Source organism: Myotis yumanensis, unplaced genomic scaffold, assembly GCF_028538775.1.
Source record: "Myotis yumanensis isolate MYYU_CA2020_CCGP unplaced genomic scaffold, mMyoYum1.0.hap1 SCAF_11, whole genome shotgun sequence".
Classification (NCBI taxonomy): Eukaryota; Metazoa; Chordata; class Mammalia; order Chiroptera; family Vespertilionidae; genus Myotis; species Myotis yumanensis.
The window spans coordinates 36,475,438-36,491,403 of NW_027223762.1; the positions used below are offsets into that span (position 1 = coordinate 36,475,438).

General features: G+C 39.4%; 1 protein-coding gene across 4 annotated transcripts in view; it reads right to left on the reverse strand.

Moving 5' to 3' along the window:
• Positions 1-15,966, reverse strand: part of VPS54 (VPS54 subunit of GARP complex) — a 101,016-nt gene that overhangs the window by 63,833 nt on the left and 21,217 nt on the right. For 3 of the 4 annotated variants that reach the window (XR_011473172.1, XM_070429330.1, XM_070429329.1), the window contains exons 2-4: positions 2,894-3,046; positions 1,239-1,480; positions 9-87 (exon numbers count right to left, since the gene is read on the reverse strand). Coding sequence is in view for 3 of the 4 variants with exons in the window: in XM_070429330.1 (XP_070285431.1) it covers positions 9-87; positions 1,239-1,480; positions 2,894-3,026 (454 nt within the window). In the remaining variant the exon portion in view is untranslated. The remainder of the gene's footprint in view (positions 1-8; positions 88-1,238; positions 1,481-2,893; positions 3,047-15,966) is intronic. The other variant, XM_070429331.1, reaches the window with a different exon arrangement.

Below are 15,966 nucleotides of genomic sequence, written 5' to 3' on the forward strand. Positions count from 1 at the left end.
ATTCATACCATGAGTATGTAAGAGAGTCCTGTCAAAGGTATCTTTAGGAGGACAAATGTTCTTGCATCTTGCGTGAATCTTCTCTCTCTAATAAAAGGACAATTAAATAAATAATGTAATCGATGCTGTGTGGCAATACAAATATTCAAAGCATCAAAATGTTTCACAACAGAATATATAAAATTAGTTCTATGATTTTTAAATCACTAGCGTCTGAACTTAAATACAAATAGTAAGTATGCTTAATAAACTAAATATCACTGAGATGTATGAATACCTATTTACTTATACTCATCCCATTTCACATAACTAGTAAAATCTCCATAAATTTGGAATGAAGTGGGAAAGCAAATGAAAAATCCTTACTTATATGACAGAAATCAATTAAGAAAATAATTTTTAAAAGCAAGGAAGAAAATTTGAAAACTGATACACCTAAGATAATTATTAATTGACACTTTCTCTCTGAGTAAAGAAAAATAATTCCATTCTAATTTCAGATTAGATAACCACTAACAACACTGTTATCTTTTCAGAGGTACCATAAATAGGACACATGGGAAGGGGAGTGTGGTAAGAAAAAACACTGAGCTAATAGTGTTCAGAATTCTGATCGTAGTTCTGACAGTATGGAACTGTCTTCCAAAGAGGCTGTGCAATTTGTATCCCTACCCACAATGAATGAGAATCCCGATTAGTCCATTTCTTAAACCTCACAAATTGTCTGGGCTTTAAAGGTCTAATAAAACCATTTTTTCCGCTGAAACCGGTTTGGCTCAGTGGATAGAGCGTCGGCCTGCGGACTGAAAGGTCCCAGGTTCGATTCCGGTCAAGGGCATGTACCTGGGTTGCAGGCACATCCCCAGTGGGAGATGTGCAGGAGGCAGCTGATCGATGTTTCTCTCTCATCAATGTTTCTAACTCTCTATCTCTCTCCCTTCCTCTCTGTAAAAAATCAATAAAATATATTTAAAAAAAAAAACAAAAACCATTTTTTCCTTGGTAGGTAGGGCAGGTTTTCAGGTTGAATCTTAGCATTAATAGGATTATGTCATCCTGAAAAATCATTAGAGTAAGAAGAATATATTTACATAAATCTAAGCAAAGAATTAAATACAACCCAGTACAGAATGTATATGAACAAAAAAATTAACACAGATTCCTCAAAGACTACTGGTAAAAATCCATTATAAATTACTTTTGACCTGACTATAACTAACTTCAAGATTAGATGTTACCTGAGAGATTTCCTGTTGATATACTGTAAAATGTTCCTTGCTGATCTGTGGGAGGTAGAATGAAGGTATGACTTCAGTGTCCACAAAGTCCAATCCCCATGTTTTTGTGAAGAAGTCAGATTCTCTTTTTGCTAATCTAGGATCATTTAATGCTGCTGGGAGATTTACTTTGGAATGATATATAGTCCATTTGTGTTGATCTGTAACTAGAGATGGGGCAACACATAAACTGTGTGAATCACCTGCAAAAAGTAAACAAGAGAACTCTGTAAAATAAGTTCTATGTTTGAAAGTATACCCTAGAGAAATAAAAATGCTTAGATTCTACATTATACAAAGCAACTACTCTCTTCTATGGCAAATGTTTTAATAAAAATCAATCTGATGAAATAAACATGAGCTTTCAGCATCAATTGCTGAAGGAAGAAAAAAACCTGTATAAGCTCAAATATGCAAAATTTGAGAGCTGTAGTCACAGGGTGGGGTAAATGGTAAAGAAAGTCTTTCATTAATTCCTTTCCTTGCTGTACAATTTATCTTTTTTTCAACACAAAAACTCTTCTACCTTCAACTGAATATCTTCTATTCTTTAATATTCCAGTTTTTTCCCATAGGTAGAGCGTTTTTTCTATTATACTGTGGCAGACAGTACTAGTTCCTTTTTTTTTGCTTATAATTAGATAACATAAATACTGCTGTGGCATTAACCATAGAGGAAAGAAAAATATACAGTTGATTTTTGTTATTCACAATAGTTCTGTTCTAGAAAGCCACTGAGCACTTGATTAGCAAATACTGAAACACTGACCCTAGTGGAAATACAGGTTAGATTCCTGTAAGTCTTTGTGGTCACAACATTTTCATCAACTGATTAATACAGAATCATATGCATGTGTCTATTTAAAAACACATTATTTACTATATACTTAATATATAGTTTTATATACTTACTACATATTTAATATATAACATATATTGTTCGTTCACTAACATTGAACTACAACTCATACCTGAATGAAGCTTATATGACATGCATAGTTTCCTCATAAGGCACATTACAGCTTTCTTATACTTAGGAATACTAGAAAACACTTCAGCACTACGTTTGAGAATATTTTAAAAAGCAAAATCACCAATAAGATACACAAAAATGCAATAAAAAGTAGCACTAAATAGACTACAAAAAGACTTGTTTACACCATGAACAACTGAAACAAGAAGGCAGAGTGTTGCCTTGTTCAACCTCAGGTGGGAACGTATACATTGGGTAATTTAAATTTTTCACTCCTCTGTGCATGTTTGCAAATGACCACAAAAGTGCCACAAATATTGATTTTGGGGTTACAAATAAGTTTTAAGGTGTAGGCAAATTTGCAAATATGAAAACCACAAATAATGAGGATTGACTGTATTATGTTTAAAGAGCTTTTCGAACTATACATTTCAAAATATTTTTAAGAGTTTATGTAAGTACTTCTTTTATGGAAATGCATGAAAAGAACTATATTCTAATCTCCTAATTTACTTACTTCCGAATTATTTATCTCTCTTTAGTTTTAACATCATAAAATTTACTCTTTTAAGATGAGTATACGAAATCTGTCTACTCCTTTACAGTTAATATAAATCCTCAAAGGAAAAAAAAAAGGCATTACCTGTGGGTTCCTTGGGACACACATCTGGCAGTGACTGCACAGGTCGAATGTGTTTTGTTGGATCTACCTCTTTTTTAACGAAAACATCACTGCTGCTTCCTTGAGGCACTGGTGAACTGTGGCTTGAAGCCATTGCATAAAATCACCACTCAACTGAAAATGAATAAGAAACAAATAATAATCAAGACACTTAACACAAATCAAAATTCATCTACAGGGTGGGGCAAAAGTAGGTTTATAGTTCCGAGTACACAAAATACAGTTAATAAAGTGACTGTAATAATCATAACCTGCATGTCTTTTTCCATACGAAAAACTGTAAATCTACTTTTGCTTCACCTTGTATAAGTATTATGCATGTCAAAAACTTTCTTTCAAAAACAGATACAATATTCAAAATCCCCAAGTACACAATTTGAATATTCTCTATTGTGAGTCACTCGATATATACTTAGTTTGCAAAGCAAGTTATTTGTCCTTGTTTAAAAAGTATTCTTCCCCAAAATTACCTATTCTTAGACTTTAATTCAAAGTGCAAACAGACACCAAAGCTGCAACCAGTATAAATTAAAAGAAAAATATTCCCTTCATTCAACAAGTATATAATAATTATGCATTATAGCAAATTGGATAAATGCATGGGTTTCTGAAATGGTGACTGCCTCATGTACCAGTAGTATAACCTTAAGGAAATTTACTTAACCTTTGAAAGCTTTACCTTATCTGTAAAAATGGGGATGAAAGAGGTCCCATCTCATAAACACTTTGTAACAAAGAAATGGATACATGTAAAATAAACCATTTATAATCATGTCTGCCTCAAAGTTTGTGTTCATAAATGTTAGTATTATATTTATTATTACTATGTGGCTGTCACTATATTAAATGACTATAAAAGTATCATTCTTCAAGGTGATTGCAATTAAATTAAGTAAGCAAAACACTAAGCAAAAAACCAGTTAACCTATGTCCACATTTTTTAGTTAAATGCTGAATTTGTGGGCAACATAATATAGGCTACAGTGTCAGGTAAGACATTACAAATGAAGTAGTACATAACCTGGATAAACATGTGATATTCTATTATTAGAGAACTAGAGGCCCGGTGCACAAAAATTTGTGCACTTGGGGGGGGGGGTCTCTCAGCCCGGCCTGTGCCCTCTCGCAGTCTGGGACCCCTCGGGGGATGACCACCTGCTGGCTTAGGCCTGCTCCCTGGGGTATCGGGCCTAAGCTGGCAGTCAGACATCCCTCTGGCAGCCCGGGAGCCCTCAGGGGATGTCCACTTACCAGCGGGGAGCAGGCCTAAGCTGCAGTTGGACATCCGTAGCGCTGCTGAGGAGGCGGGATGCTGGAGACCAAGATCAACAGTAATTGATATAAATGTGAGGAGTCTGGCAGAAGGCTGACCAGGACTCCTTTTGATATTAACAGGGTGAATATCTACATTTTATTACCTGCTGCTGACTCAATGGCCTAAAGCAAACTCCCCCAAAACCTGACAATCTTACTGTTTACTAAACATTACCATTGATATGTCTGTTTGCATTCCTAAAGGCAATGTGCATTCTAGCAAATAAAAGCAGCTGGGAACGAAGCAACAGAGAGAACCTGACTGCTATGGTTGAGTTTTCCTCTGGTTCCCCCAGTATTAAAAATAATATTTCTGCCCTGACCGGTTTGGCTCAGTGGATAGAGCGTCGGCCTGCGGACTCAAGGGTCCCAGGTTCGGTTCCGGTCAAGGGCATGTACCTTGGTTGCGGGCACATCCCCAGTAGGGAGTGTGCAGGAGGCAGCTGATCAATGTTTCTCTCTCATCAATGTTTCTAACTCTCTATCCCTCTCCCTTCCTCTCTGTAAAAAATCAATAAAATATATTTAAAAAAATAAATAAATAAAATAAAAAATAAAAATAATATTTCTTCTTATGTATCACTTGTCTGTCAGCTCTTCCTCCAAGCCTTTGAACCTGTGAAAGCCACTCTGGTTGTGGACTCTCACAGCGGGAGAGGCTCCCACCACCACCGCTGTACTGGCAGCCGTCAGTCTGGCTTGTGGCTGAGCAGAGCTCCCCCTGTGGGAGCGCACTGACCACCAGGGGGCAGCTCCTACATTGAGCATCTGCCCCCTGGTGGTCAGGGTGTGTCATAGTGACCAGTCATTCCCAGTCGCTCTGCTGTTAGGGTCAATTTGCATATTACCCTTTTATTATATAGGAGTGCCTGGCCAGCCTGGGTGAGGGGCTGATGGCCGTTTGCAGGCTGGCCACAGCCCCTTCAGGGTGGGGATCCCCGCTGGGGTGCCTGGCCAGCCTGGGTGAGGGGCTAATGGCTATTTGCAGGCTGGCCACAGCCCCTTAAGAGTGGGGGTCCCCACTGGGGTGCCTGGCCAGCCTGGGTGAGGGGCTGAGGGCCGTTTGCAGGCTGGCCATTGCCCCTTCAGGGTGGGGGGTCCTGCTGGGGTGCCTGGCTGATGGCAGTTTGCAGGCTGGCCAAGCCCCCCAGCGGGGACCCTCACCCCTGAGGGTGTGGCCAGCCTGGGTGAGGGGCTGATGGCTGTTTGCAGGCTGGCCACAGCCCCTTCAGGGTGGGGATCCCCTCTGGGGTGCCTGGCCAGCCTGGGTGAGGGGCTGATGGCAGTTTGCAGGCTGGCCACAGCCCCATAAGGGTGGGGGTCCCCGCTGGGGTGCCTGGCCAGCCTGGGTGAGGGGCTGAGGGCCGTTTGCAGGCTGGCCAAGGCCCCCAGCCACCCAAGCTCCCAGTGGAGGCTGGTTGGAAGCAAGTATCTGGGATTTGTTTATCTTCTATAATTGAAACTTTGTTGCCTTTAGCAGAGGCCACAGCCGGCTCAGGGCTGGCGGGAAGCTTGGCTTCCTCCATCACCGGGGCAACCAAGCCTCCTGCTTGCTCCAGCTCCATGGCTGCCGGCCGCCATCTTGGTTGGGTTAATTTGCATATAGTCACTCTGGCTGGTGGGCGTGGCTTAGGGTGTAGTGAAGGTACGGTCAATTGGCATGTTTGTCTTTTATTAGTGTAGATGGATAATTTTATATTGCTGAACATACCTATCAAATAGCAGGTATTCAATAAATATTTTAATGAAGGAATAAATAAGTGGATATAAGCAGAAACTTATAGCTGAAAGGAAACTTAAAGATCACCTAGTCTAAGTTCCCTTACATTGGAAATAAGTAAACTAAGTGTTTACAAATATATGTGTGGTTTAACAAGTTTTTTAAAAAATCCAATTTAGGAAATCTGGTGAATAGAAAAATAATAGTAAGAAAAAAAGAGCAGAGACATAGGCTAGGATCAGTGACAAAAAGTTCATCCATTTTAACTCCCCTCGTTTTGTGGAAAACTAACAATTACGTTTCCCAGACTTCCTTGCATATCTGTCTCAGTCCTCCTAATGCAAAGGAGACATTTCCTATTATACCATTCACTGAGACCATCAGAAACAAGCTACTAAGAAAATACAGAAAGATAAATAACTTCCTCATGGTCCCTGAACAGAAAGCAAATAACAGCATGAATAAAGGTTAAGGGACATGGTATAATCATAAGATTGTGTGGAAACTGACGTGGCTAGAGTGAAATGTTTACATTGGGAAGTAACGGCAAATAAAGCATATTTACACACCCCCACCCCCACCCACAGCCTATATAGTTGGTTCTCTAAGCAATAAGGAGCCACAAGCTTTTTTGTGGACTTCTTTGGCAGTCTGGTGAGTTCCATGGGACAAAAGAATACTATCACGAAAATATCTGGGAAAATTCATTAGGGCCTTGGTTTGAAAGGCATCATTGGCTTGCTGCAGTTATATCCATACATATTAAGTGTATGGTTATTTCTGTATAAAACCATTTGCATATTTAGGAGAGAAGAAATATCTAAAAAATAGGAAACATTGTTATGAAATAAAATACTGTACATTAAGCATTTGGTAAAGACAACTTTTTATTAATTTCATCAAATAAAATGGCTAAAATAAACACATTTTGACACTTTAAGTGATAAGTTGCAAATACACAAAATGTGTTTATACTGAACACCCATTGCTTGATGCCAGATAAATTAAATATTGATTCCAACAATAGTACATGACAATTTCAATTTATTTTTCTTACCTTCATGTTGTTTTTACAGCAAAAAGAAATCCTAAGTGCCATATAAGGAAGCCAGAAATATTTGGGGAGATAGGAATTGTAGAAAAACATTTAAGTTATTTCTGTATCTGGGAGGGGAAGGAGAATCACTTTATTTACTCATTCAAGATTCTGAATTAGGAAACATTTGCAGATTTTCCATTTTTTGCTTACACCTCTCCTAATTCTTATGAAAAGAGGGACAATCTCTAGCTTTAAAGGGATTATGTAAAATTAGGGGGCTACCTACATAAGTGAATCTTATGAAGAAAGGAAGGGCCAATTGAATATAACATATTGAATAAATAAAGATTAATGAATGCAGAGTGATACCTGAGTGGAGGGAAGAGATAAGGGGGTGGAAGGGGATGCGTTGGGGTGGGAAAAGAAAAACTCTTTTTCACAGAATTCCAGTAATAAATGTAAAAGAATGACTGAATTAGAAAGTCATTGTTTTGTAACCCCCCCCCCCCCGCCCCCAAATCATCAATGTACGCTAAAGCCATTAGGTGAAAGGTTTGTCAGAAACAAAATTCTACTGATGTCAAAGTATCACCCTACAGATTACTTAGCAATGCAAAGGGGAAAATGTGTCTTTAAAATGGAAAGATCTCCACCTTAACTAGGTCATCAAATAGCAGGTATTCAATAAACTTGGTATTACTAAAAATAGAAAGACAATTCGATATTATATGACTTATGAAAAGACAATATAAAATAAACATCATCTATGAGACATTTGCACTAAAATGTTTAACCTAATCTAATTAAGTCTCTAGACCAGTGTAGAGGGCTGCTAGCAAACACTCGGGCACCTTTAAATATGTCACTGAAACTCAGGGTGCAGGCAGAGCCCCGCCCTGGGGGCGGTCCTAGTCAAAAGACAAGGACGCCACTCAGTTTGACCTTCTCAACCAGTGTTAAGGGGGTGGATCTCATGATGTCACCAGGAACTCAAGGCCCACCCAAATGTGATGTAACTTCCTGTTATGCGAGTATTTATTAAAGCTACTTCCGGTGCTGGCTCTCTCGGTGTCTGTCCCTCCATCAGAGGGCAGACGCCACACCTGGTCCCAGTCTCTTCTATTTTTGTGTCCTATCTTTATTTCATTACTTAATCCCCAGCGCCTCTACTCAAGAACCGGTTCATGTCTCTCTCTCTCCATGCTGGACACGGAAAAGGGAGCCCACCCGACATAGACCAGGTGTTATGCTTTTTGGTCCTGGGGATTCCTTTGGCAGTCTGGTGAAGTCCACAGACCCCTCCCCAGAATAATATTTATAATTAATAAAATATATAAAATTACAATGGACAATTATGCTGAAATATAGCTATCAAACTTTTTACATTGTAATGTAGTAATATTTTTGCTTCTCAATTAATGCAAATCTCTCTAAGCAATAAATGGGCATAAATATTAAGATACTTGCAACAATTTAATATGATATGAAAATATCTGAAATTTCTGTTGGTGGCAAAGTTGTAGGAAATGATAACAGCCCTGTGAAGGGTTTCCTACATTCATAATAAAAGGAAATGCTAAAATCCAGTTAAGCAGAATTTCTCAACCATGGCACTATGGACATTTTGAGCTGGATAACTTGTTGTTTGGTACTCTCCCTCTGTACACTACAGGATCTTTAGATACATCTCTGGCCTCTACCAACTTGATGCCAATAGCACCCTCCCACAGAGTTGTGACAACCAAAAATGTCTCCAGACAAAGCCAAATAATCCTGCCGAATAGGGGTAAAGAGGGGAGAGAACAAAATAACCCCAATTGAGAACCACTGAATTAAAGTAAAGATGTAATTTTTTTTGCCTACCTAAAGTTTGCAGGCTCCCTGAATTCTATTCATAGACCCTATGGAGTCTGTGAACCCAAGTTTAAATACCCCCTACTCTAGACCTACCCCCCAGCTGACAGGAAATAAAGAGAAATAGGATTGTTAGGTTAAAACACAACATTGAGAAACAATCAAACAAATTGAGAATATGAGACATTATATAAGAAAACTTGGTCTGGACGCTTAGATCAGTGTCATTTTTTAAAGGTGGGGACCTATTCTATATTGAAATAAATACAGAGACAACAACTAAAAGCAATATGTGAGCCTTGACTGGTTCAAAAATAAATAAAAAAATGACTCTAATACATTCTTGAGACAACTGGGAAATTTTGAAAATGGATTGGATGTTACATGAGATTTTAGAATTTTAATTAATTTTCTTAGGTGTATTAATGGTATTGAGATTATGGGAAAATGCCCTTTTACTTAGAACATGAATACTAATATATTTAAGAGTGATTTGGCAAAAAATACACAGATAAAACAAATATGAAAAATTTAAAAATAGTTTACTTAAGTGAAGTATATATAAGTGCAACATGTTCTACTTTTTCACTTTTTTCTTAGAATTTTCACAATATAATGTTGGGGGAAAGAAACTTTACATATTTGTCAAATGTTAAATAGATAAATAATGCAAAATATGGATATCAGAGAGAAAAAAAAGTTTTAAATTTGTAACCGTAACTCTATCGGAAGATGGTATTGTACAACTTCAAATATAGAAGGGGGAAATCAATAGATTTCAATGAAATTTTAATGTTGTGGAAGAATACTACCATATATTGAAACTGGAATTCCTTAAAGGCTGAAAGAGAAGGCAGCTGAAACAGAGAAACATTTACCACAGGCATTACCCAATACTGTGCAAAAATTTCTTTCCTTTGTTCTACACTGATATAGTAACTGCTTACAGAGAATACTGGAATTACATATCATTTACTGAACTATGCATGAAATTGCCTATTATAGGTAAGGTAATAGTGAGTCTCTTTATTTTCCTCTACTAGTTCAATGTATACAAAACATTTTAGCAGAGTATTAACACAGAGATTGAAGCATGGTAGTGATCATCTCTGGTAAAAACTGCTGTTTAATTTTTAACCCTGCTGTTCTGGCTTCTGTAATTATTTGCTTGCTAAAATAATAGAGAAGTTATTTTTGATCTCCTGAACTTATATAAAAATCACCCCATTCGATTGTATACCCCATTGATTGTGGTTTTACTGGTCTTTCAAAACACATTCCTCTGCACCTAGAGACTAGGACAGCACAATTGCTTTAATTGTTCCAGTGGCTCCAGAAAATGTGTCTTCCGTTGACTCAGTGGCTCCAAGACCTAAAACTATAATTAATCTTTGTAGATAACTAACTTGCTCAATTTAGCTTCTGTAACAAACTGCTTTTTCAAACCAGGTTCCTCATTCCAAACCTAGCGATGTAATCGATACCTTTGTGATATTTGCCTATATAAGCCTGATGTTACTGCCATTCGGGGCTGCGAGATTTGGAGAGCATTTGCCTCCTCATAGCCGCCAGCTCTGAAATAAATGTGGCTCCTTAATTCGACTTCTTGAGGCGTCCTTGTGTGATTCGCGGGGTACAATACAACATTATATGTTAACTAATTGTCCCTTCTCCCGCTTTTCAAAAATGATACCCTACTTTATAATATAACTTACTTTATAAAATCTAAACTTGCCTGACCTCTATCATGCTTCTATCACACTGTGGTCTTCTATCACACTGTGGTCCCCTAACTGGTCTCTCTGCCTCCAGTCTAAACCATTCTGCATATTGCTTTAGGATTTAATCTAGAAAGCTTTTCATTCTTTTGTACTTCAGCTCAAAAAAAAATTTTTTTTTGAGTCAGTGCCATTTTCTTTTCTTTTTTTTTAATATATTTAATCCAACAAAATATTATTTCAACATTTTAATCAGCATAAAAATATTACTGTGATTTTTTAAATTAAATCTTTATTGTTCAGATTATTACATTGGTTCCTCTTTTTTCCCCCCATAACTCCCCTCCACCCAGTTCCCACCCCACCCTCCACCCTCACTCCCCACCCACTGTCCTCATCCATAGGTGCACGATTATTGTCCAATCTCTTCCCACACCCCTTTTCCCCCCAAGAATAGTCAGTCCATTCCCCTTCTATGTCCCTGATTCTATTATAATCACCAGTTCATACTGTTCATCAGATTATTTATTCACTTGATTTTTAGATTCACTTGTTGATAGATATGTATGTTCATAATTTGTATCTTTACCTTTTTCTTCTTCTTCCTCTTCCTCTTCCTCTTCTTTTTTTTTTTTAAATATATTTTATTGATTTTTTTTACAGAGAGGAAGGGAGAGGGATAGAGAGTTAGAAACATCGATCAGCTGCCTTCTGCACATCCCCTAACTGGGGACGTGCCCGCAACCAAGGTACATGCCCTTGACGGGAATCGAACCTGGGACCCTTCAGTCCATATGCCGACGCTCTATCCACTGAGCCAAACCGGTTAGGGCCCTCTTCCTCTTCTTAAAGGATACCTTTCAGCATTTCATATAATGCTGGTTTGGTGGTGATGAACTCCTTTAGCTTTTTCTTATCTGTGAAGCTCTTTATCTGACCTTCAATTCTGAATGATAGCTTTGCTGGATAAAGTAATCTTGGTTGTAGGTTCTTGGTATTCAGCACTTTGAATATTTCTTGCCACTCCCTTCTGGCCTGCAAAGTTTCTGTTGAGAAATCAGCTGACAGTCGTATGGGTACTCCCTTGTAGGTAACTGACTTTCTTTCTCTTGCTGCTTTTAGGATTCTTTGTCTTTTGCTCTTTGCATTTTAATTATGATGTGTCTTGGTGTGGTCCTCTTTCAAATCCTTTTGTTTGGGGTTCTCTGCGCTTCCTGGACTTGGAAGTCTATTTCTTTCACCAGGTAGGGGAAGTTTTCTGTCATTATTTCTTCAAAGAGGTTTTCAATATTTTGCTCTCTCTCTTCTTCTGGCACCCCTATAATTCGGATGTTGGTAGGCTTGAAGCTGTCCCAGAGGCTCCTTACACTATCTTCGTATTTTTGGATTCTTTTTTCATTTTGCTTTTCCGGTTGGGTGTTTTTTGCTTCTTCGTATTTCAAATCTTTGATTTGATTCTTGCGATCCTCTGGTCTGCTGTTGGGAGTCTGTATAATATTCTTGATTTCAGTCAGTGTATGCTTAATTTCTAGTTGGTCCTTTATCACAACAGCGAGGGTCTCACTAGATTTCTTGAGGATCTCACTACATTTATCGGCGGTTTCTAGAAAATTCTTGAAAAACCTTAAAAGTGTGGTTTTGAACTCTATATCCAGCAGTTTGCTTTCCTCCATTTCTGTCATTTGTGTCCTGTTTCTTTGTCTCCGCATTTTTTATGCTTCCTTGTGTTGATAAAATGGTTTTCTGTGCTAAGTGTCCTATAGGGCCCAGTGGTTCAGCCTCCCCAATTACCTGAGGAGGACACTCCTGGTGCTCCCCCTTGTGGTCTTTGTGCACAGTCTTGTTGTAGTTAAGCCTTGATTGTTGTAAGTAACACTGGGAGGGATTGGCCTCCAGGCCAATTGGCTGTGAGAATCCAAGACTTAAATTTTTGATATTTACTTTACATATTTAATGCCATTTAACAAAGAAAAGTCAACCAAAAAAATGAGTTTACGTGTCACCTCTGACAGCGTGTCATAGGTTCGCCATCACTGCTCTAGGGACTCCTGCTGCAGGACACTCCTCTTCCCTCTATCCAAATGGCATATGGCCATATTGGGCTCCACACATGGACTAATGGACTTTAATCTGGCTGAATGCCAAACCACACCCAACTACAACATGGAACGGAAGCTCTGGATACTTGCCTCCTTTCTGACTCTACTAAACTCCCAGGTGCCCCTCTTCCAGGACTGCTGGCTTTAAGGGACAGGGAACTTCGGAATCCCAGAAATGTAACTCCATGCAAGTAAAGTCCTCTTCCACACTCCATCCTTCTGTGGGGGATTCTGAAAATGCACCCCAAGAATCTCGCTCCCCCAAATGGCAGGAGAGTTTCACCTACCAGCAATAATTATACTTTCTGAACTCTCTATTTTGAGGTTTTTAAAACAAGTTAGAAAAGTCCATTTCTGGTTTTTAAAGAGTTCACCATTTAACAAAATCACATAATGATGAAAGATTTCAAACATACATTTTCAAAATACATTTATCATAGCTTGAGTGTTTCTAGAAAATAACCTATTTTCTCACTCATTATTTAAAAAGAAAGACACCTTTCAGGAACAGCTTAAGAGTGTGAGTGTGTATGTTCAACTAACTGTTCAGTTAAATATTACTGTCAGTCACATGTCATCTCTGAAAGGATTAGTAAATTTGAAATGCTTTTTTTTGGGTGGGGAGGGATGTTAAAAAACCCACAAGAATTCTTAAATTTGAAAACTTTTTTGAACGCTTTTATGTATGGCTAAGGGAGAGCTTGCACTAGTAAGAGGAGAACCCAGCTCTGTACTTTATTGTTCACTTGTGGATCCATTATTAGTATTACCTTTCATCCAAAATGTGATTTCCCTACAAGAGTCATTTTAAGTTAATTGGACATTTTGTGAAAGTTGGTTTAGTTAAAACTAGATAACATAATCTGTAAACCCAATTAACCACTCATGAAAACTATATTACATCACAAGGATGACCTAACTGAAAGATACCACTATTATTCCCTTATAATTGATCACCTATTTAAAATAGAGGCCTGGTGCATGGGTTCGTGCACCGGTGGGGTCCCTCAACCTGGCCTGCGGGGATCGGGCCAAAACCGGTTCTCCAACATCCCCTGAGGAGTCCCGGACTGCAAGAAGGAGGTTCTCGGGTGACACACTCCAAAATCAGGCTCCCTCCTCTCTAGTTCCAGGTGCGTCACCCGAGAACTGCAGCTGGCAAGTCACTGCAGCTCAGCAGTTCCTGCGTTGAGCGTCTGCCCCCTGGTGGTCAATGCACATCATAGCTACTGGTCGGAGCGTCTGCCCCCTGGTGGTCATTGTGCATCATAGCTACCGGTCAGATGGTTGGACAGTTGCTTAGGCTTTTATCTACTTATATAAAAATCCTGGGTGGTGTTCATCACGACCAGAACCACCGCGACCAAGCAGAAGGAAGTCAGTCCTGCAGGGGTTGTCTTGGCAATGGCTGCACCCTCCCCAGAGCTGTTTCCCGGAGCTGTTTCCTGTAAGGGCGGGGTTTGAGGCAGGAACCCGCCCTGGGAGCATGGAGGCATCCTATATAATAAAAGGCTAATAGGCAAATTGACCATACAGTGGAACAACCGGTCGTTATGATGTGCACTGACCACCAGGGAGCAGATGCTCAATGCAGGAGTTGCCCCCTGGTGGTCAGTGCGCTCCCACAGGGGAAGTGCAGCTCAGCTAGAAGCCTTGAGCCAGGCTCATGGCTGGTGAGCGCAGCCGCGGTAGCGGGAGCCTCTCCCACCTCCATGGCAGTGCTAAGGATGTCTGACTGCTCCACAGGGAGTGGGCCTAAGCTGTCAGCTGGGCTCCCAGATTGCGAGAGGGAGCAGGCAGGGCTGAGGGACTCCCCCCGCCCCCCGCGAGTGTACGAATTTCGTGCACCAGGCCTCTAGTATCTTTATAAAGTGTGCCGTGCCAACACGGCCAAGGGTGAACTTGAGTGGGGGTGGCTCAAAGGCTTAGAAAAGACAGACAAGGGAATGAAAGCCGGGTCTCAGTGGGACGCTGCTTCTCTGAGAGACAGCAACCACACCCACAGCCATGCCTTTATTTTATAGCAGATGCTACAAGGCAAAGTAAGGGCGTGACCAAGATGTTTACAACATTCTCCTGGGTTTCAATCCTACTCAACTACATGCACCTGAACTCTATCAAGCCTACATCACTCAGGCATGTGGGGCCACGTGTTCCGACCATAGGTTCAAGGTTACAACTACAGCTGTTGGCTATAATTGTCTGGGAGGGCCCTGCCCTCCAAGCTGGAACTTGCATGTGGCAATGAGAGGATTGTGCCCTCTCATCAGTCCAAGGTTTGAACCTGTCCAAAACACTGTAGTGGCTCCCCACAATAAAGTTTTAATTCTGTTTCTTTGTTACTAATGTTGTGGCCCCACCCCATAACAAAGAAACAATTTCCGGAGGATGAGGCCCAGGAATCAGGATTTTTAAAAGATTCTCAGGTGATTCTAATGTGCAGCCAAGGTTGAGAACCACTGCTATAGATAATATTAAAAATATATCTAAACGTGCCATTCTTTGTCCAAAAAATGAGCATGTTCAAAAATTAAATGAAGAAAATTTGGATATACTCGAAGATTTTCACACATATTTGAGTGATGATTCCATTGATTCCACAGATGATGCTGAAAAGGAAAATTTTCCCATTGAATTTCTTAATAGTATTACTCCTTCGGGAATGCCGTGTCATAAATTAAAATTGAAAGTGGGTGCAATCATCATGCTACTGAGAAATCTCAACAGTAAATGGGGTCTTTGTAATGGTACCAGATTTATTATCAAAAGATTACGACCTAACATTATCGAAGCTGAAGTATTAACAGGATCTGCAGAGGGAGAGGCTGTTCTAATTCCAAGAATTAATTTGTCCCCATCTGACACTGGCCTCCCATTTAAATTGATTCAACAATGGTTTCCCGTGATGCCAGCATTTGTGATGACTATTAATAAATCACAAGGACAAACTCTAGACAGAGTAGGCATATTCTTACCTGAACCCGTTTTTGCACATGGTCAGTTATATGTTGCTTTCTCTCGAGTTTGAAGAGCATGTGATGTTACAGTTAAAGTTCTAAGTACTTCATCACAAGGGAAATTAGTTAAGCACTCTGAAAGTGTTTTCACTCTTAATGTGGTATACAGGGAGATATTAGAATAAGTTTAATCACTTTATCAGTCATTGTTTGCATCACTTGTTTTTATATCATGTTTTTGTTGTTTTTATATCAAGCCTCTGTTGTTGTTATATCCTTTTGTTACTGTTTATTTATTAATAAATTTATATATTATTTTCATATACATTTTAC